At 48.4% G+C, this 22,266-nt stretch overlaps 1 protein-coding gene across 1 annotated transcript in view; it reads left to right on the top strand.

Annotated features, from left to right (window-relative positions):
- TSPOAP1 (TSPO associated protein 1) overlaps positions 1-22,266 on the top strand; it is a gene marked incomplete at its 5' end in the record, with an annotated part of 74,491 nt that overhangs the window by 23,131 nt on the left and 29,094 nt on the right. The window contains 11 exons of the mRNA XM_080357367.1: positions 3,406-3,513; positions 4,156-4,239; positions 5,446-5,535; positions 6,597-6,719; positions 7,119-7,223; positions 7,586-7,636; positions 14,217-14,400; positions 14,724-14,944; positions 17,196-17,305; positions 19,485-19,594; positions 21,007-21,822. Coding sequence (XP_080213493.1) covers positions 3,406-3,513; positions 4,156-4,239; positions 5,446-5,535; positions 6,597-6,719; positions 7,119-7,223; positions 7,586-7,636; positions 14,217-14,400; positions 14,724-14,944; positions 17,196-17,305; positions 19,485-19,594; positions 21,007-21,822 — 2,002 coding nt within the window. The remainder of the gene's footprint in view (positions 1-3,405; positions 3,514-4,155; positions 4,240-5,445; positions 5,536-6,596; positions 6,720-7,118; positions 7,224-7,585; positions 7,637-14,216; positions 14,401-14,723; positions 14,945-17,195; positions 17,306-19,484; positions 19,595-21,006; positions 21,823-22,266) is intronic.

Below are 22,266 nucleotides of genomic sequence, written 5' to 3' on the forward strand. Positions count from 1 at the left end.
CTTTGCTTTTCTGTCCTGCTGTCCAGCACAGTGCGTCAGCGCAGTATTCCCCGGCTCTCAGAGAACTTCCTCAGAATATAACAATCAAGCTTTTCATCTGAGTGTCCTTGGAAAATCCCATTTCTCTGTTCTCCTTCTGATTTCTCTCCTTCTTTATTTAGGGTTTTGGGTTGATGCTTATCTCTATAATGGTAAACTATAATTTAGCAGGGACTTTTTAAACAACCTCCTGTTTCCCACTGCTCGGTCCCGCTGCCCCTTCAGTTGTGTCAGTGCAGCTCACGTTCAGCACTGGGGTGTGATGGATCTGAGTTAAAAACAACCTGGCAAACCCAGCCTTCCTCCCGCCGTGTCCTGAAACCTGCATCAGTTTTTCGGTCCAGCTCTGCCTGAGGCTGCACAGAGCTGCCCTGGCACAGCGGAGGGGACGGGCCGTGGTGAGGTGGAAAAAGCTTTAGCGCTTCTTTTGGGGCAGGATTGCGATGATGCTTTCAGGGTGTCAAGGGCAGAGCTTTCTAGAAAGTCCACAGCATTTTAATTTATGTCATGCTTTAAACTTTCTGATTATTTGCTAAAGCACAAGTACTTCTGAGCCTGCTGTCTGTTTGACTTCAGCGGACACAGCCTCAGCATCCTGCTCTCTTGGCAGGGTCTGAAACATCTTTGTGATGAGGAGACACTGAGAGAGCTGGGGCTGTTGAGCTGGAGAAGAGAAGCTGAGAGGGATCTGATCAATGGATCAATAGCTCAGGGTGGGTGTCAGAGGATGGACCAGACTCTGTTCATGGTGCCCAACGCCAGGGTGAGGGGCAACGGGCACAGACTGAAGCACAGGAGGCTCCATGTGAACATGAGCAGAAACTTGTTTGCTGGGAGGTGCCAGAGCCTGGCCCAGGCTGCCCAGAGCGGGTGTGGAGTCTCCTGCTCTGAGACATTCAAACCGCCTGGACCCACCTGTGTGATCTGCTCTGTGACCCTGCGTGAGCAGGGCTGGGCTGGGATCTGCAGAGCTCCTGCAGCCCAACCAGCCTGGAGTTCGGGGATTCTGTCTCTGCCAAGGTCAGTGCTCAGCATGGGTAGCGCTCAGTGGGGAAAGCAGCTGGTTTACGGTGATTTTTAACTGTCTGGTTGAACAGATTCCTTGCATCTGGCTCATTCACCAAGCGGCTCCCCGTCCCTGCTGTGGATGCGGGGCACAGCTCCAGGTCCCAGCTCTCTTCGCGATGTGTGCCAGTCTCGTTTATCACTTGTTTAATATGGTGATGAGTCAGTTCTGCAGAAAAATAACAGTATATGAGCATGTGGCTGGGGACGTGTCTTTGTTTGTGGGTGGAAATTAGGTCCATGGGGGCAAATTCAAAATTTTGTAATTTTTCTAAATTGTCTGTAATTAGCAATGTCATGGTTTTGTTTAGCTTTTTACTGGGAAATGATCACAAACAAGCAGATTTGTTGTCTTGCACATCTGTTTGCAGGAGAGCATGACTTGTGAAGCACAGTGCAGTGGGTATCTGACCTCAGCTGGTATCCACTTGCATTCCTTGGGACCTCATGTTATTAAATTTGACTAAAATGCAATGGCTTCGGTTTGCAAAGAAGCATAGTTTTAGGGGGGAGATGTGAAATACAGATTTGAAACTTTCTCGGGTGGATTAAAAAAAAGTCTCAGAAGCATTTACACGTGGATATTCCAGAGCTAAACACCAGTTTCACTGCACATCTGAAAGCTCCCAAGGGCTGGGGCTCCTCAGGTGCTGTGGGTTGGGTGGAGGATCTTGAGATTTCCAGGCACCCACATGAACCGCGCTGCAGGACGCTGGGTGCAGGATTGTGTTTGGAGCAGAAAATCTGAAAGTCTTGGAAAGCCTGCCCTTGAGTTCAGTCTCTTAGGGTGTTCTGGCTTCCAGCAGTGGAGCCACGAACATAGATATAGTTAAAACCAGCATTTCAAGCCTAAAACAGGTAAAAGAAATGTTGTTTTAGGTGCCTCGACACTGTCCCGGTGGCTGATTCCGTGGTGTAGATCCCTCAGCGCTGTGGGTGTTCCCAGTGAAATGAGAAATTCTGCTTCTGATGAGAGAGGCCGACTGAAAGTAAAGAGCTGTAAGGGATTACTCTAGGCAGACAAGGCAAGGTCAAATATCAGTCGAGAGTGAAAACTGAGAGGATCAAGGGTGTGTTTGTCTGGAGCTCAAATTGAAAGAGTATTTGTTAGAAACTTGTGAACAAACATGTACAGAAAAGGGTCTCCTTTCATCTGCTTTGGTGGTGGCACGTGAACCAGAGCACGTCTGCTACCATCTCAGTCCTTCTCAGCTACCGGCTGGGGTGGGATGCTCCATTTCTTGCTATTTTTTGTCTGCACTTTCCTGCCTTTAGGTTCTGAGATTCTTACTGCTTTCTGCTTTCTGCTGTTGTGTTTGTTGTGCTTTCTGAGGTTGTGTTCTCCCTTCTGCCCATCTTCCATCTTTGGATTGCTTTGGAGAGGTCCCTGGAAGGTGTTGCTGACGCCTCTGATTGAAACCTTCAGTGAGGCACAAATGGGAACTCAGATCCAAGAGCCTTGTGGAGCTCACTGTGCCATGTGGGTGGTTTAGTCATAGAATCAGAATCATTTTGGTTGGAAAAGCTCCTCAAGACCATCAAGTCCAACCATAACCCACCCTGGCACTAACGCATGTCCCTGAGAACCTCATCTCCATCTGTTTGACCTTCCAGGGATGGTGACTCCAGCACTGCCCTGGGCAGCCTGTTCCAATGCCCCACAGCCCTTTGGGGTAGAAATTGTTGCCAGATCCAACCTCACCCTCCCCTGGCGCAACTTGAGGCCGTTTCCTCTGCTCCTGGCGCTTGTTCCTGGGGAGCAGAGCCCGACCCCCCTGGCTCCAAGCTCCTTTCAGGCAGTTCAGAGATCAGAAGGTCTCCCCTCAGCTCCTGTTCTCCAGCTGAACCCCCCAGGTCCCTCAGCCGCTCCCATCACACTTGTGCTCCAGCCCCTCACCAGCTCCATTCCCTTCTCTCCACTCGCTCCAGCACCTCAAGGCGTTTCTTGGCGTGAGGGGCCCAAAACTGCCCCTAGGATTTGAGTTTTGGTCTCCCCAGGTCCCAGCACAGGGACGGTCACTGCCCTGGGCCTGCTGGCCACACCAGTGCTGGTACCAGCCAGGATGCTGGTGGCCTTGGCACTGGGCCCCAGCAGACTCCCAGCACAGGTCTCTGGTGGCCACGAGGTCCCTGGCACAGCGTTCACCTTTCTCCACGTCCAGTGGTGCAGCTCAGAGATCTGGGGTTTTGATGGGGAATGTTGCTCTCCCAGGCGGTGCTGCCTGTTCTCCCTCGGTGTGCCTGGTGTGCTCTGGGGTCCTGGCTAGCCCTGACCTCTCTGGTATCTCACTTGCTTTCCAGGTGGAACCAGGTGTGCAGTCACTGGGACCTGCCTCTGAAGGACATGAAAATTTCCCTCCTAAAAATGCAGTAACAGACCCAGCGAGCAGCCACCAGATAAAGCAGCTGGTGAGTTGTGACCCTGATTTTGCATGAGGAAGCACTGTACATTTTCTTGGGGTTTTAATCCATGGAATCCAGGCAGAGATTTTAGGGATTTAAGTCTTTTTAGGTGCAGCTGCTCTGCAAAAGCGGGAAGCTTGGGAAATCGGTAGGAGACCACAGGCTGCCGGCGTGGAGGGTGTTGCTGGGTGGCACCTCCAGGTATGGGGCTGACAGAGGAATATGTCACAGAAAATGAGAGGAAAACAGGCCAGTAGATTCTGTGTTGCGTTTGGTTGAATCTTATTTGATCTGGGAACAGATAAGACTGGCCTGGGACAGACATCACGTGAGGAGTGTGTCCTTACGAGTGATTCCAGCAAACCAGGGCAGTTCACTGTGAGGTTGTGCAGTTCTTATTGTTCTGAGGAACCAAGGGTGGTGGCGAGTAACTGCAGGTAAAGGTACAGAACCAGAGGATGCCTCCTCTCTGTTAGGTGTCATCTGGATTAGAATGGGAGCTAAGATAGCACAGCTAGTGTTTCAAGCTGAATATTTTGCACAGCTCTTTTTGTCCCCCGCATCCTGTCCTCCGGCCCTTTCTAAACATTGTAAGAATGCATTGTAAGAGTGTGGACATGCTGATTTACTAATGCTGGTTTCATGCAGGAGTTTGAACTCAAGAAAAAGCGCAAAAAATGTGAAAACCTTGAGCATGAAGTGAGGAAAAAGCATAAAAGATGCAAGGAACTGGTAAGTGTTCTCCTTACCTGCTGTTGTGAGCATAATGGTAGAAGAGGAGCTAAGTTGTTGTTTGCCTCTCTTGGATTCTCTTCAGTTTTTCTGAGTAATGAATCACCAGTCTGGCTCTTAAGTTGCACAGTGTCACAAATTTGGGGCTCCAGCCTTTGAGGCTGGAATTGTTTAATTAGTCTTTCGGCCAGCTGTGGCTTCAATATAGCTGCATAAATCACTGGATGAAACTCTGGCCTTCGCTATTTTGAGGAGATACCTTGCCATTTCCAGACAAGTATCAGAAGATTTCTGCATCTTGAGATGGTAATTACCCAGACTCTCAGCCATTTTCTTGTGCTTCGTATTTGTTGGATGAAATCTTGCCACTTTTTAATTTCATGGAGGTTTTGCAGGTCATATCACAGCATCTGGGTTTCTCCCTTCTGTTTCTGCTTTGCTCAGCAGCACTGGTGGCATTCGTGACTATGACTATGGGTTGGCCCAAGGGTGCTTACCTGCTGAATAGATGTTTTATGTCTTGCTCAAATCTCAGTTCAGGTCAGCTCCAATGCATAGCTCAGACTCATCTGCAGTTCATAGTTTCACCTCATTGTCTGGGTTAGAATGGGATGCTTAGGGAATAGGTTGGTTAGACACTTAGTTTTTCACGATCAAGAAGGGACCAGCTCACCTTGAAGTACCTGGCCTGAGGCTGCACACATGGGAATTAGCTCTTGGGACAGCCAGAAAATATTTGATGATCCATAAAACGTTGGGATGGGGAAATGGATGCGAAGTCAGGTGCGATTATGGAAGTATTAAATTCCTGTAATACTTCACGGAGTTGCTGCAGATGGGCTGGACCTCAGAGATTCACTCCGTGTCTCTCCACAGGTCCATGGTCTCCTGCCTGCTCTGATCTTGAACCAACAGGGAAGCTTGTTGAATGGTTGTAGGTGGAGGTGGAGTTCTGGACCACAGTATAGAATGTGACTCTGGGGCTGTGAAGCAGACAAGGAAAAGTCTTCCTCATTCTGGGCTTTGAGGCTACGTAAATGGGAAAAGAAACTTAAGGGCTGGTATCTGCTTGAGCAGAACTGTACCTGGCACGCCGCAAGCAGCGTCCTGCACCACCAGTCAGCAGGAGCAGGGAAGCTGCTCTGCACAGTAATTTGGGGAAGTTAGTCGGGCCTTGGTGTAGTAACACGCGCTATTTCTGGACAGGAGATCCAGCTGCAGGAGGTACAGAATGAAAATGCACGACTGGCTGAAGAGAACTTGCAGCTGAACGAGAAGGCTGGATGGGCAGGACAGGTAAAAAGCAGTGTCTTTGTTTGCATTAGCTTCTCTAAAATTTGGCTGAGAAGCACTTGCTAGCTTGCTAGGTGTTCAGGATGCCAGCTGAGTAATGGTCGTGTGTCCATCTGTGTACGTCTGTTCTGCGTACCCCATGGTAACCACAAGCAGAGCAGGTAACTGCCCTATTTTCATTAGAATTTCCCCAAAACTTGAGTGGGGTGCGTTGTCCTTACTTAAGTTCAAACTTGGTTCACCTGTGGTAACTCATTAACGCGTTCATGACCAAAGCCGGAGAGTGGCTGGTGGGCAGCAGCGTGTGCTGGTCAGAGGGTGGTGGAGCAGAGCCCATCACTGCAAGCACAGTGTGTGTTCGAAAGTCCTCAGCCACCCTTGACATTTATCTTTCATCCTCAAAGGGGTTTGGGTGGCTGATGGGGCAGGGGAGAAAGCCACAAATGTAATGCACAAGAGTTAAAAAGCCACTTGTCTGTCCCATGTGTCAATCTTAGAATCATCATGTTGCCACCATGCGTAAGACTTCCCACAAATTCAATAACTGTTTGTTCTAAGTGCAAGCTTTTGTCTTTGCTTAATAATCTGCATTGCTAATAGTCATTAAGCCATAACGCACTCTAGAACCAAAATATGTTGCCAGAACTTCCTGTAATTGGTGGAGGAGGCAAACATGGTTTCTGCAGGCTGCCCCTTCTTTCTGTACTGTTCTCTGTGTTTAATCCTACCAGCTAGGGTTAAAAACCTTGCAGACCTTTGTGCCTGGTTTTGTGTCTCGTCAGAATGTAGCCTGTTCATATCCCAATCCCTTTGTCCTGCAAAAGGACGGGAGAGATGTGTCTGGTGGGAGAAACCGTGTGTGCAAATAAAAGTATCCATCACATTGAGGACCGATATTTGTTTTGAGTGGAAGCCAGAGAGAAAGGAGGTTCATGATTTTGGTATCATTACAAGTTGAAAGCAGGTCTGCAGAACAACCTATTGAGATACAGAAATAGTTTTCTGTTGTTTACCCAAGGAATACCTATGGCTACTTGTGCTAATTGAAAATCCTTTCTCTTCAGGTTGAATCTGAGAATGCTGACCTGAAACTGCAGGTTGTTTTGGTTACTAAGGAACGGGATTCAGTAATTCAGACGAATCAAGGACTCCAAACCAAGCTGGAGAATCTAGAGCAGGTGCTGAAGGTCAGTAGGATCCACACGGCTGGAAGGACTGTCCAGACACATAGTGCTGCTTTTGGATGGCATGTGTTGTCTCTTTGCTTTTTTGTGTTCATTCTTTTATCTCTGTGCTTCTGTTGGGAATTCGGCTTTGGCGGGATCCTGGAACACGGCTTTCCAGAGCGGGCAGAGGTGCTTTAGAAAGGCTGCTGCAGGGTTTCGGGTGGGAGGGGAAATGAGATTGTTGATTTAAGGATTTTCTTTGACTGTGTTGCTGTGGCCTGTGGAAAGAGTTTCCTGCTTTCTTCTCTGTTTAATGATGGCGTGGAATACAGGCCATGTTTTGACTTCAGGGCCTATGGTAGAGCACAGGACGGTATTTTGGTAATGTCACCCTTCAGCTGTCTGTGAATTGTTCTGCAGCACATGAGAAATGTGGCTGAGCGAAGGCAGCTGCTGGAAGTCGAGCACAAGGAAGCGCTGCTAGTCCTGCAGGAGAAGCAAGAGGAGGTCAGGCGGCTGCAGCAGGTACGCAGCGCCCGGCGGCACGGACGTTTTACTCTCTGAATCCCTGGGAAGTGAGTGGACTCCTGTGCCGGGTGTCCTTGGAAGTGCAGTGTATGGAGGAGGTATATGTGAGTTTACATGGTAAAGGAAACCGAGGATGAGTGTCTGTGTCTGGGCGAACTCTGATACCTGAGCAAAGTGAAGGGATTTTCTCCTGAATGGCGGTTCTGATCTCTCACTGCTGTTTGTCCAAAGACTGAAGATGCTTTCAGTCTGTACAGCGTTTTACATCTATAATTGTCTATCAAGGTAGTGATGGGAGTAGTAGAAGTGCACTTACATAGGCTGCTTTCTTATTTACTCCATTTCTTATTTCTTTTTAGGCGCAGGCAGAGGCGAAAAGAGAACATGAAGGAGCAGTACAGCTTCTAGAGGTAAGACAGGAAAACAGATGGATTAGTGGCTACAGATTTGGTTTATTTTGTTATTGATGTCAGTTTTCTTGATGTCCTGGATTTTGTTGGTTCTTGAGCAAAATGCTTTAATGTCTGGAACACATGCAATGTGTTGCTGCTGTGAACAAGTGTCGGTTGTGCTGTGGGGATTAAATCCTGGCCTGCTCCTCCTCAGAGAGGTTATTTCATTCAGATTGTGCCCAACTCTTGTAGGGATGTGTTAAGTAACCAACCTCAGACCTGCCTGCTCCATTTTCCAGGCTCATCTGCAGGGAGGCAGAATACTTGCGTGCATGTGATTTGAAATTTCTTTTGTGTGTCTGTGCTCTATATTTTTTATTAGGAGAAAAGAGGAGAAATGTAACCTTCGAGCACAATGAGTGGTGAAGTTTGAGACAGATCCCTTGTCCCGTTTGCTGGGCTGGGACCAGCTGCGCGAGGGCTCTGACATCCATGCCGCATATGCTTTGCCGTGTGGCAGACGTGATGAGCACTGGTTTGGGTTTGATTTTTATCTCGGTGTTTATCAGGATGACTTTGGAGAAAACCTCAGTTGTGGGTTCCTGGATTTGAAAAGGCAGAGCACCAAGCCCTGGAACTTGCTGTGGTGATTTTGTGGCTGCCAGAGAGCTGGGTTAGGTGTGGTGGCAAATGGGGCAGCTCCTGCTCTTTTAGTCCACTGACGTTTTCTGAGCACTAAACCATTTCACAGAATCCCAGAATGTCAGGGGTTGAAGGGACCTGGAAAGCTCATCCAGTGCAATCCCCCCATGGAGCAGGAACACCCAGATGAGGTTACACAGGAAGGTGTCCAGGCGGGTTGGAATGTCTGCACAGAAGGAGACTCCACAACCCCCTGGGCAGCCTGGGCCAGGCTCTGACACCCTCACCCCAAACAAGTTTCTTCTCATATTTAAGTGGAACCTCTTGTGTTCCAGTTTAAACCCATTACCCCTTGTCCTACCATTGTTTGTCACCGAGGAGAGCCTGGCTCCATCCTCCTGACACTCACCTTTTGTATATTTATAAAATTAATAAGGTCACCCCTCAGTGTCCTCTTGTCCAGCTCCAGAGCCCCAGCTCCCTCAGCCTTTCCTCACACGGGAGATGCTCCACTCCCTTCAGCATCTTGGTGGCTGCGCTGGACTCTCTGCAGCAGTTCCCTGTCCTGCTGGAACTGAGAGGCCACAACTGGACACAAGATTCCAGGTGTGGTCTCCCCAGGGCAGAGCAGAGGGGCAGGAGAACCTCTCTGACCTACTGACCACCCCCTTCTAACCCACCCCAGGTACCATTGGCTTCCTGGCCACAAGGGCCCAGTGCTGGCTCATGGTCACCCTGCTGTCCCTCATTTGAGACCAAGCAGGACACGCCACTGTCCAACACCTGGCCAGGCAGATCTCAGGGTAATGAGGCCGTAGCTCTGTCTGTAGTGGTGACACGCAGACGTGTCAGGCTGAATTGCAGCAGCTCTGCAGCTGTTAGGAGCCCAGGGGCGCTGAGTGAGATGGAAAGTGTCCCTAGTGGAAGAGATTGCTCCATGGCTACAAGGAGCTTCTCCTTTGAAGGGGACCCAACCTGTTCCTGAACTGGAGAGCCCGAGAGTGTTGAGTTCCTGCTGGAGCTTGAAATTGTTGCAGGATGGGTGAACATGGTGGGGAAGTGATGTTTCGTATTGTCCCATTTCCACGTCCTTTCTGGGACATCTTTTGGCTGTGGAGGCAGGATCAGAGCTGGCACGGTGCTGCTCTTCTGTCAGTCGGTGTTCAGCAGCTTCTGAGAAGCTTTTAAGGGAAGGGAGGTTTGATGCTTGCCATGGTGTTCTATGAACTAATTAATTGAAAGGCTGGAGAAGCTGCTTAGGTTTCAATGAGACATCTACCTGTGCAAAGGAAGAAAGGACAGTCATTTTGTTCTGTTTGAGAGACTGGTTGTGTTCTTCTGCAAGGGCCTCAGCAGGTAAATATTCTTGCTTTCCTGTTACTGGTACAGAGATGCTTTATATGCCAATGATGTGAGGTGGACCAGAGAAAGAGAAGCTGTCATTCAGAGATAGTTTAATGTGGAGTGACATAATCATAGTCATCCCAGAACACCAGTGTAGAGCAAAACTGAGGGACTTGGGGTGCCTACACTGCCTGTTGTAATTTTACATGTGTTTGGGTTGCTTTTTGATGTAATGTTAATGACGAATGAGTGGGGACCATTTTCCTGTTGGAACAATTAGGTCATGTGGTTGTCATAAGCGGAGTCTCCTTGGAGATGTTCAAAACTCAGCTAGACCTACTCCAGCCTTGAGCTGGGTTGGATATTTGATCTCCAGAGCTGCCCTGCAACCTCAGCTGGGCTGGAGTTCCGAGGGAGGGCAGCGATGGGGGTGAGTACGGGTTGGATGGTTTCAGTGTGCAGAAACCTCATCTGAGCTCAGAAAACCGTGAGGGTTCTGGTTGTGGGAGTGAAGGAGTTCACTAGTGGTTCTGAAGCACATACCATTCTCAGCTGCCTTTTGTGCTGCACAGATGCAAAAGGCAACAGGCTGGTTTCAGGAATCCAGTGTGGAATTTGGGAAATATGATGAACGGAGCTTAACTGTGCTTGTTTTGCCAGCCCTAGGAGCAGGACTTAGCAGGCTTGAAATCATGTCAGAGCCGGGCTCTGAGTTGAGCCTTGATTCCCCGCACTCCTCGATCTCAAACCTGGGGAACGGTCTGGACACAAAGCATCCATTATTTTATGAGTGGCTGCAACATCCTGGGAAAACAGGGCTTGAAATTCAGCACTGACAAAGCGTATTGTGATTTGGCTCAAAGCACATTGTGACTCAGAGGCCCTCAGAAAGTGCTTGGTTATCTTATCTGTGCATTTGGTATGTGGGATTTGGCTTTTGGTGGGAATGAGGTGGGAATCTCAGTATGAAACAGTGCAGACACTGGAAGTCGGTGAGGAAACAATTCCATTCCAGCAGAGGGTTGGGTTGTCATTGGCAGATCGTTGATTTTTGGCTAGTGTAACTGCTGACGTGGTTTTCTATCTCTTTTTGCCTTTCTTCTTGCTACCAGAGCACTTTGGATTGCATGCAGGTACTGCTATAATCCTGTCAAACAGGACAGGTTTTCTCCTCTGTTCTGATTTTGACAGGTGCTTGATATTCTTGTTTTAACTATACTCTGGAAGAGGTTGCAAGAGTGCCACCTCCAGGAAATGAATGTAATTAAAAGAGCTACCACTATGAGTTGAATGGAGCAGCTGCTTTCCCATTTAAATGCTTTACTTTCTTGTCAGTTTAGAATTAGGAGCTTTATTCTTTTGGCATTTCCAGATTTTTAGAATTGCCCACCTGTGCATCTTCTCCATGGGTCACTTACATCTTAAGGTCTTTTGGGAACTACCTGCAGTCCAAGAGTGAAGTGTTGCCTTCAAAACCTAAAAGCAATAGTGGTATCTTTGCAAATGAAAGTGTCATGGAAAAAAAGACAGGTCTTGCTGGCTTTGTGAGTAGTTGAGAGATGGGAAGCAGAGATCACAAATAATAGTTTTCACAGAAGAGGTGGTAATTAATGAACCTACAGCTGTGCTAACCAGCCTGTTCACAAAAGGCTTGGGAAGAAGGCTGGTGTGGAAGGGTTGGAACCTGATAGAAAACTGCTTTCAACAGTCCCCTTCGGATCTGCCTGCAAAGAGCTGTGAGGAGATCTGGCAAGTAACCGGAGATGAAATGATGGTACAAGACCTGCAGAGGAGGAGAAGCAGCCATGACTCCACATGCACAGGAAATACAATGTTTGAGGCAGAGGGGTTTTATAAAACATGAGATCGATTCACTGGTCTGGTCAGAAAGGCAAGTACAGTGTTGGAAACTTTTAGGAAGGGAATTGGGAACAGCCCAAGGACATCGTTAGAGGATGGCCACATCCTGGAGAAGTAGCGCCCACATCTACATGGAGTTCTGGATGTTCCTTCACTCCCTTTGGCCTTAGCCCTGCTTTGAGCAGGAGTTTGAACTGCAGACCTGTCAAGTTCCCTTCTAGCAACACCGTGATTCTCTGATCTCAAAAATATATAGGAGCAGATACAGAGAAAGGTAACAAGGCATCTGTAGGAGAAGTGGAATAGAGCAGCCATGGGGAGTGGGGAAGAGGACGGGGCTGGGCTGGTGGTGGTTGAGTCTTGCTTGGTGTGGAAAATCAAAGGAAGTTCCCAAATTGGTGGTTGATGTGACCCTGCCAGGCTCCTGCAGCCTCTTCTGGTAATGGTGCCACTTGGTCTCAGTTGGGTGGCTCCTCCTTCTCCTCCTTTTGGGTTGGGCAAAGACACAAGAGCCTCCTCTCTCTCCTGTGTCTGGAGCTTGATTCCCGCTGGTTCCCTGCAGCTCCTGACCGTGTCCTTGGGCTCCTCGTCCTTGTCCCTGCCTCCTAGTCCAGCCCTGGAAATGTGCTGCTTGCCCAGCCCAGCTGTGTGTGAAGCTCTGTGGCGCTCTGCTAGAATTACTCATAGTGTATGATGTGGTGGTGATACTTGAGCGGGGTTTGTATTATGTGTCTCTTTCAATAACACAATATCTGAAAGACACCTGAGTAATTAGGTGTCTCAGAATTAAACTGTGGATTATCTGGGCTCTTGACTCAGCCACCAGTAGGAATGGATTAAACTGTGATTAATAAATTTACAGAACCAAAGTACTGTTAAGATGCTATTAAACACAACATCCAGATACACCTGCTGGCTCAGGTCTCCAGAGAGGACGGGAAAACCCTCTCTGGGTATTCATGGTTTCTTTTCTCTATTAAGACATAATGTGGAAGGGAGAAGCATTTAAGTGAAAATTCTGAACTGTAAGTATATTGGAAACCTCACGATTGCAGAGGAATCCTGGACAACAAGGCCTGGTGAACAGGGAGTTGGTTCTGAGCAAGGTGAGCATGCAGATGCTTCTGGAAGGTGCTCATGGCATCTGATATTCTCTTTTGGTTCACAGGCAGTTACTTCTTGCCAGACTTCAGAGGCTTCACCAGGCTCCCCATAGAGACTGAGAGCTCCTGCTAGTTGTGAAGGAAACAAGTGATGAATAGACATGTTTAAAACAGATATGCCACAATAAAAATGCACACTCAGAAGTTATTAAGGAGTGGGCTAGAAAGATTATGCAGTACTCTAAGACCAGAAAAAAGGCTTTTTCCAGGTCAGATGTGTTATTTTTAGAGCTGCCTAAAAGCCAGACTTTCTGTCTCACAGAGTATTTCAAGCCAGGATTTATTTATCTTTTTTTTAGTTGGAAGGAGAAAAAGACACTTGAAAAACATTTTGTAGAATGGAAAATTTTGAAGATCACAATACAGTCATATGTTTTGATGCATCTTACCTACGCAAAACGATGAGATGAGCCCAAAGAGAAAAAAGGGAACAAATGTCATTGCTTGCAAGGCAGAGCCTGCACCTCAGCCACATGCTGAATTAAATATTTTGGCATTAACTCAGTTGAAGTGCTGGTTGGGTAATATATTCCCATCCAGCTCTAATGCTTTTTGTTTGCTTGGTACCCGAAGTGCATGAGCAGGGTCTACACGGGGCATCGTCTGGGAAGCCAAAGCTGCTGCCCAGTGAGAGAGTCAGAAGAGGGAAAAGAGCCGCTGCGTTCTCCTGGGAATCGAGGGGATGTGTGAGGACAGCCAGATCTCAGCAATAGTTTGGAAGAGGAAGATCTAGAGATGGTAGAAAGAGAATACTAGAAAATACAAACAAATGGTTCTCTAGCAGGAATGTGTCCTTCCCTTCTGTCTTTTCCTGGAGCAAGTCATCTCTGCGGGACCTGGTGGCAAAGTGTGTGTGCTGCCTGGACGAGAGAACGTTGTGCGGCGCGGGCTGGGACGCTGCTGCTCTCTGCCCTTCCGAGTGCCGGGGAAGCCAGACGGTCAGGAGTCCTGCCCAGAGTGCTGGGGGGACAGGGAAGGGTTTGGGAGCCCACTGGAGCCTCTGCAGTGATGGCCAAGACAGAGCACTGGGACAGCAGTTCCTTTTGGAGATGTGATTTTGATGCTCCAATGAACATGCAGAGCCTTTTCAATCTGTTTCTTTGAAAGGCTTATTTATCTTTGACTTGTCTCATCTGGTCTTGTGCAGCACTTGGGTAGGAGTTCAGCGTTCAAACCCCACATTTCAGGGATCATTCCTAATTGAGCTGCCAGTCAGTCTCCACATAGATCAAACTCATTTACATCAGGGGCCACATCAGCCTCGCAGTTGCCTTCAAAGGGCTGAATGTAATTTTAGGACTGTGTAAATGTAGGAGTAATTACATTGATACAGGCCTCAAATTACCTGCAGCCAACCCTGAGGCTGATGTGGCCGCTGGTGAAAATGAGTGTGCCAGCCCTGTCGTAGATGATGAGTCTCGGGTTTCCAAAGGGCTGCCAGTTCTATGGACTGTTCCTGGGCAGGACACACCTTTAGGTTCATGAAGTCTGAGACCCGCTGAAAAGATGCAGCGAAGGCAAATGGTGTTTGGAACCTCACTGGTGGTTCTGATGTGGGTTTGTGCCTCATCTCGTGTCTCTCCTGCCAGGCCCGGGTGAAGGATCTAGAAGACCAGTGTCGCAGTCAAACGGAGCAGTTCAGCCTCCTGTCGCAGGAACTCAAACAATTCCGGCTTCAAACAGGAAAAATCGACCTTCTTACCTCCACGCTGGTGACTTCGGAGCTTCCCCTTGCTCTGTGCAGCTCGACCCCGCAGCCCCGCTGGGAGAAGGGTAATTGCTGGAGATACCTGCAAGCGTTTTGACAAATGAGTTGTTATTTGTGTAAATGGAAAGGCATAAAGGAAATAATGCAAATATTTAGTTAACTTTTGGGTTTTCTGTCGCTCTCTCTTGTAAATACCTTTGGTTCATTTTTTAGTCATAGAGAGAACCTGGCATTTCTCTGACCAAAGGGACCCCAGTTTGTTGCACTTTTAAATGAATCACATTTTAGAGACTTGAGCTGCTCCAAAGGGTGTTTGCTCGCTGATGCTCACTGCTGATCTTGTATTCCGCCTGTGGCTAAAAGTAATAGGCAGGTTATTTTATTGCAGAATCGACTGTTCCTGGATTGCTCACTCACCAGAGCGCAAAGAAGGTTCACAATGAAGCGGCCGATGAGTTGGAATCGTCTCAGCGGGCGCCTGATGCCACCGTTGGCTCCCCAGTTGCTGCTCCTGGTGCTCAGAAACAAGCCAAGAGAGCGGAATCTCAGTCCAGCTCTTCAAAATCAGAATCCATGCACAACAGTCCAAAATCCTGCCCAACTCCGGAGGTCAGTATGGGAGTCCCCTCTGCAGCCAGTGCTTTCTAGTCACCAGGGAATAAATGCATTGCTGAGAGCACCAGGAACGTTGCGTTCGTTCCCTCCTGGCTGCCTGAAGAAAATGGGGGAAAAACAAGAGAAAAGATGTGGGAAAAAATGGGAGAGGCCTTGGATGCCCATGTCTGTAACGCTCATTTGAACGTCTTGCTGAGCTCTAGGGAGGAAACACCCGGCTGGACTGAGCGCTGGAGCTGGGAGAAGGAGCCGGGTGGGGAGTTCAGTGGGGCGGCCCTTGCCAAGCTTCCCTGTGACATCTCAGCTGCTGTTAAAGCACGCAAAGGCTACTAATTGTTACTTTTAACGTGCCGGTGAAGGGTGTCCAGGCGATTTTTGGCCTTGAGCTGTAGATAAGGGGCTCAAATTTATTTGGTGGTGCTTTTGGGTATTAACATTTTACTTGGTGAAAGAAACCATGAAAAGATGCTGAGCTTGTGCTAGCGAAGGGATGAAATTAATCAGCTTTGCTTGTTTGTGTCATCAGGATCTCGCAGACAGTCCTTGCTTCTCCTCCCCGGTAGCTCTTATATAATATTATAGGGTTCACTTAAGCAGTGTCTGCTGTACATCACTTAATGTGACAGTTGAGGGTACAGCAGTGCTGTGAGTGGGGCTGGGTGTGATGGGTGGGAGGCAGCTTTTGCACTTTTGGTCCCCTAATGTATTAAAACCTTTGAGTCCACACCAAGTGCCTCATTGTACACATGGAGGATGCTGAAGCCTTGGCTGCTGCGGCACTAGCAGAGGATGCTGCTGTGGCAGGCAGTGCCCAGCGCTGTGTCACAGCTCTGAGAGGCTGTTCTGTTCAGGGACAAAGTGAGGGAGGAACAGGTATGTGACTGGTATCCATTCTGTAGTGAGAAAAATGACTATATTTTAGTTCAAGAGAAAATTTGGGTGCCTCCATGGAGAGATAGGGGCAGTAGTGCCTACAGCAGTCAGTGTGGGATCCTTGGGAAAGGGCCAGTGTGTGGAGCATTTGGCTTCAGCACTACCTGGTTGTGAGGACGCTCCAGGACTTTGGCCAGGCTGACAAGAGCTGTTCCCTTGGGCTCCCCCTTTGGGTGTTACAGGGTGCAGGTTACCCCAGGGCACACTGCAAAACTGCATTACAAGAAGTGCGCTACCTTTCGAAGATTAACTTCAGCAGTTCATATACTAGAAAAAAAACCCTGCTTTGCATTCTAGTGCCTGTGTTTGGTCTTCATCACTAGTACATTTGCCTTGAGGTCTGCTTTAAAATGGCAGCTTGAATTGGCTCATTGGCACCATTTCAAACGAAAGCAAAGGAAGTGCATTTCCTCAAAAAGAAGGATTGTGTTACAGAACGTATTGCCACTGGATGTAAAATTCCAAAATGGCAATGGGATCAAAAAGACTGAGACAAATCTCCCGAAGCTGTTCTTGCCAGCAGCCACCAAATGCATTCAGGGTGCAGCCGCCAGCTTAGGAGCAACACAAGCAGCTGACTGCTGGAAGCCAAGAGGCTGCAGCGGGAGGAAGATTTCTCGCTTGCCCTGTCTCTGTACGCCTTCCTTCAGCAAATGCATGGGCTGCTATCAGACTGGAAAGAGCTTTGGCTGGAACTGGTAGGGCCTTCTAATGTTCTGAAAGTGTAAACCCACTATATTGAAGTATTTACAGGTGCTGGGGAGGAACTGCCTGAACAGAAGCGCTTAGAGACTTGGATGTCTACTGGAGCTATAATGTCTCCTGTGTTCAGATTGCCATTTATGTTGCACACAGGGAGAACTACCATGTAGAGGTAGCAAGAGATGAATATACCAAGTTATGGGTATATAGGGTGGAATAGCCCTCCAGAGTCTTTAGTGTGGTCTCCTGCTCACAGTGGGACTGTCACCAGCACCAGGCCAGCATGACCATGGCTTTGCCCAGCTGAGACTCTAAAGTCTTCAAGAACAGATCCCCCTCAGTGGGAACGTGTCGCACGGTTGTATCACCCACCGGGGCAGGGAGTTTTTCGTGATGACTGATTGGAACCCCTGAAGCTGCAAGTTGGAGTTGTTGCTTCTTATTAGTACCTCTTCACCTTAAAAGTCATTCTTCCAGATGGTTCTTAGCCCAGTGGCCAGACTGGCACCACACATGAGCTTAGAGGACTTGTCACTGATGTTTGAACCCTTTGAGTGTTCCTTTACTCTGATTTCAGCCACATCATATCCTTAATCTTTCACGTTTTTAGGTGGACACTGCAAGTGAAATGGAAGAACTGGATGTTGACAGCATCTCTCTAATGCCAGAGCCAGGCAGCCAAGGCCATGCGAAGCTCCAGGTGTTCTTAGCTCGATACAGGTACTGGGTCATTTCCTGTGGTCTATGAGGTTGGACTGGTTATCTCCCTGTTGCCTACTTGACCCTGTTCTCCAGCATGAACCACTGTTAGAGACAGGTATTAGAATCATAGAATCTCCAATGCCCGACAGCCCTTTGGGGAAGAAATTGTTCCCCAGATCCAACCTCAACCTCCCCTGGCGCAGCTTGAGGCCATTTCCTCTACTCCTGGCGCTTGTTCCTGGGGAGCAGAGCCCGACCCCCCTGGCTCCAAGCTCCTTTCAGGCAGTTCAGAGATCAGAAGGTCTCCCCTCAGCTCCTGTTCTCCAGCTGAACCCCCCAGGTCCCTCAGCCGCTCCATCACACTTGTGCTCCAGCCCCTCACCAGCTCCGTTCCCTTCTCTCCACTCGCTCCAGAATGATCATTAGCTTAGACCATGTATCTTATTCCTCTATACAATATTTGTGACCTGTTATTTCCTGGACAAGGAAATCCAAAGTGCTTGGCTTAACAAAAACGTAGTCAGCTCATTTGTTGTTCAGTGAACAGCACTGTGGCTTAGAGGAGAACTGGGCTGGTTCAGTGCTTGTGAGGAGCAGATCAGATGTGATCTGTGTCTTCATGTCAAAATCTTGGACCCGTAAGGTCTCACTCAGCTCACGGAGGTGTTAACATCACTTTGGTGTGTGGAAATCCCTTTTGAAGACTAATGAGCAGGAATTAGCAGTAGCTATTTCCAAAGATAAGGGGGTTTTATGAGGCATTTTCCTGTGATAGGCCCTCTGATTGGCTCAGGGATCCTTGGATAAGCAGGTTTGAACTACCCGGAGTCCAGTCCTGTCACCACTGTATTTACATTTTCACACTAGTGGAGGTTTTGGGCTGCTGTTTAAAATGTGGAGTCACAGCACTGAGAGCTGTACAACTTGCATCCTGAGGACTGGAGAATTATGAAGAAAAGGGCTAGAAACCTTTTCCTCACTCGTGTCACTTTCTTCTGTGCTGTGCTGGTCCATGACAGTTGTATGGTTGATAAAGTGCACCTTGATGTTTGGGGCGTTTTCAGTAGTTTTGTGTATATGGTGTGGGGGCTTTTTTGGTGGGTTTTTTTTGTTTGTTGTTTTTTTTACCCTATTAAGCCCATGAAATTTAGAGGGCTATCTATATACAATAGCTAAGAGTGCAGGTGAATTTAAGGATGAGTATTTTAGAAATGCAGAGGCCCACAACTTACCTACTTGCTACGCTCAAACACATCAGGCATTCAGGTAATTCGGATCTTTTTTTAAACACTTTCTTGAGTCACCCTGATCTGTTCCTTCAGACGTCACAAGGCATCTGTTCCGCTACGCAGAAAGTTATGCCTACCCGCTATGTGAATGCAGGGCGATGTATGTATGCTAGAATTGGGTTAGGTTATGGTTGGACTCAATGATCCTGAGGGTCTCTTCCAACCAAAACGATTCTGTGATCACAGAATCATAGAATCACAGAATCGACTGGTTTGGAAAAGCCCTCAGAGATCATCCAGTCCAACCCTTGGTCCAACTCCAGCCCATTGACTAGATCATGGCACTAAGTGCCATGGCCAATCTCAGTTTACAAACCTCCAGGGCCGGTGAGTCCAGCACCTTCCTGGGCAGCCATTCCAATGCCTGACCACTCTCTGCACAGAATTGCTTTCTAATCTCCAGCCTCAATTTCCCCTGGCAGAGTTGAAGCCCATGGCCCCTTGTCCTATTGCTGATGCCTGGAGAAGAGACCAATCCCCACCTGGCTAGAACTGCCCTTCAGGTAGTTCTAGAGAGTGCTGAGCTCAGCTCTAAGCCTCCTCTTCTCCAGACTAAACAAGCCCAGCTCCCTCAGCCTCTCCCCATAGGGCTTGTGTTCAAGTCCCTTCCCCAGTCTTGTTGCTCTTCTCTGGACCCTCCAGCACTTCAATCTCTTTCCTGAGCTGAGGGGCCCAGAACTGAACACAACACTCCAGGTGTGGCCTCCCCAATGCAGAGCACAGGGGAAGGATCACTGCCCTTGGCCTGCTGACCACGCTGGTTTGGATACAGGACAGGATACCATTGGCCTTCTTTTTCGTCTGTGCAATTTGCTGCTTGCAAAGACTGGATGCGGTCCCGGCGAATTGTAAACTGATCTGAATGTGTTGCTACACAAAGTTAAGTCTTCATATTGTAAATATTTCAGCTACAATCCTTTCGATGGACCCAATGAAAATCCGGAGGCAGAGCTTCCGCTGACTGCTGGCGAATATATTTATGTCTATGGGGACATGGATGAAGATGGCTTCTTTGAAGGTGTGTTTTAATAGAATGTGACCACACTGCTGTGGAGAGTTTATATATGTATACATAAATATATGTGTGTTCGGGTTTTTTTAAAAGAGAAATTTAGTGAATCTTGAAATCTCAAGATAAAGGTTTTCTGCCCAAAGTTACTTTGTTAAAGGGAAGAGCAGATTCCGTTGGAAAAGGGTTTATTTATGTCACGATTGAATTAAATCTGCAACACAAAATCCTGTGATTTCAATGGGGCTTTTGCCACTGCTTTCCGCAGAGCTCCAGGTTTCATCCCCATGCGGTTCCTCTCTTGCCATGGGGAGGAACATGCTCAGTCCTGGGCAGCCGTGATGGGCTGTTCCCCTGCCTGGTGCCAGCACCGTGAGTCCTGGTGGCCCTGGTGACCTCCTGCTCTGCTGGCAGAACAGCAATGGCGCAGCCCAAACCACGGTCGTTACCCCGTTTGGTGTCGCACAGTGTGTTTGTGTAATTGGCATCTTGGAAAACATGATCCTCCTTGAGTAATAGGCAGATGGGGTTGAAACCAAGAATTGTGGGCTGTAAATTCGTAGTTAAATTTCTTCGTGGAGCTGGTTACTTAATGGGAGGAAGGATCCTCGTTCCCTGAGGTGCTTTGCAAGAGCTGAGGCAAATGCATGTTGTGTCGCACTGCTTGCTCTTTGACTGTCCTGGCTCGCTCTTTCTTTCTATTTCCAAGCTTCTCATGTATTTATTTCTTTGTTTGTTTGTTTGTTGTTTAAAGAATAAAGAGGTTATTCTTTACTAACTTTTTCTGCTTTCCCCGCTTTCGATTGATTTGCTGTAGGTAGAGTTTGAAAGGGGAAAGTAAGTGCAATCCTGCTCATTTGACTGTGATGTGACGGTTCTTGCACGTACCAGGAGTGCTGTGTGTGGGTCCTGTGGGACAGCTTGGCCGCAGGAGCTGGCCTAACAAAGGAGGGGACTAAAAAAAAGGCCAGAGCTGAATACAGAGCTGGAAAGATGGACTTTGATGAGGAAGTACCACAAACCCCAGATCCCTGTGGCTGAGAGAAGACATAAAATCATCAATCTGCATAGTTTGGGAAGCCTAGAAAAAGGCACTTAAGTCAGTGAAAGAGCTGTGATGAGGAATAATAGGGTGATGAAGAAGGAAAAGCCTGTAAGCTAATTACACAAACCACGTCTGTAGTGAGTTTGCTCTGGAGTGCGTGGAGCAGCGAGTGTTCTCGCTGAGGCCGTTAGGATCTAACTGGGGCAGCCTTAGGAAATGCAGGAAACTTTGCCAGGAATAAACCTCCCAGAGGGTTTGTCATTCCACCTGCAGTGTGGTGGTGACCTAGCGCAGACATTGTCGCGTTGTCCTCGCAGGCGGGGTGGAAGGCTGACTGGTAGGTGCAGTGGTAACAGGTTTCCTGTTTTCTGTTTAGGGGAGCTGATGGACGGCCGGCGAGGGCTGGTCCCCTCCAATTTTGTTGAGCGAGTTTCAGATGATGACCTCATGACGTTTCTGCCTTCGGAGCTGAATGATCTCACCCATAGCTCATACCAGGAGAAAAGTTTTATCAGTGCGAGCACCAGCAGTGGAGATAAGAGCGATCTCTCCGTTGAAGAGAGTAGCATCAGCCTGCTGACCAGTAGAGCAGAAGGAGACCAGGAGGAACCCGTTAGTCACACAGCAGTGCCTTACCCCAGAAAACTGACCCTGATCAAGCAGCTTGCCAGAAGCATAGTTGTAGGCTGGGAACCACCACTTGTACCCGCTGGTTGCCCAGACGTACAAAGCTACAACATCTATGTGGATGAGGAGCTACGTCAAAACGTGAAGAGTGGCTTTCAGAACAAAGCAGTGATTGAAAAGCTGGATTTAAAGAGCAAGGCTTACCGCGTGTCTGTGCAGAGCGTGACAGAGCGAGGCAGTTCTGATAAACTGCGATGCACTTTCTTTGTGGGCCAAGATTTTGGTGTGGCACCGACAATGCTGAAAGTCCGAAGCGTCACTGCCACGTCGGCGGAGGTGACGTGGCTTCCCTGCAACAGCAATTACAACCACGCGGTGTATCTCAACGGGGAGGAGTGCGACATAACCAAGCCTGGGGTTTACTGGTACACCTTCCGCAACCTGCAGCCCAGCACTGCGTACGTGGCCAAGCTGGAGACCCGGCCCTTGCAGAGCTCTTGGGAAGAGCCCCCCGAGGGGCAGGAGCAGAGCTCGGCCGTGATCCACTTCACCACCCCGTTGGCAGGTACCAGAGCAGTCGTGCCCTTTCCCGCTGTGCATGGAGGGCTTGGAGCAGCCGCTCTGTCATTACTTTGCTATGAAGCCTTGGGGCGAAGGGAAGCAAGGTTCTTTAGGTCCCAAAGCCTGAGATGCTGTCCTGTTTTGTCTTAATGTTGTCCTTCCTTTATTTTAAAAATTTATTCTCTCTTTTGTTTTCATTTGCTCTGGGAAGACATGCCCTTTGCTGATTTTTACAGCATGCCTCTGAGGGCATGGAAGATCTCGTTTGCCATGACCTTGCTCTAAGGGTTGCTGCATCTTGGCCTCAGCTACTTTTGCAAAGTTCTGTTTTCTGTGCACTGCAGCCTTCACAGAACAAGAGCACTTTATTTTCTCTGGTTCTGTCTATCATTTCCCATGACTAGCTTGGCTATTCTAGTGCGGTTCTGCAGTGGCAAGTCTGGTGTGG

Source organism: Nesoenas mayeri, assembly GCF_963082525.1.
Source record: "Nesoenas mayeri genome assembly, chromosome: 20".
Classification (NCBI taxonomy): Eukaryota; Metazoa; Chordata; class Aves; order Columbiformes; family Columbidae; genus Nesoenas; species Nesoenas mayeri.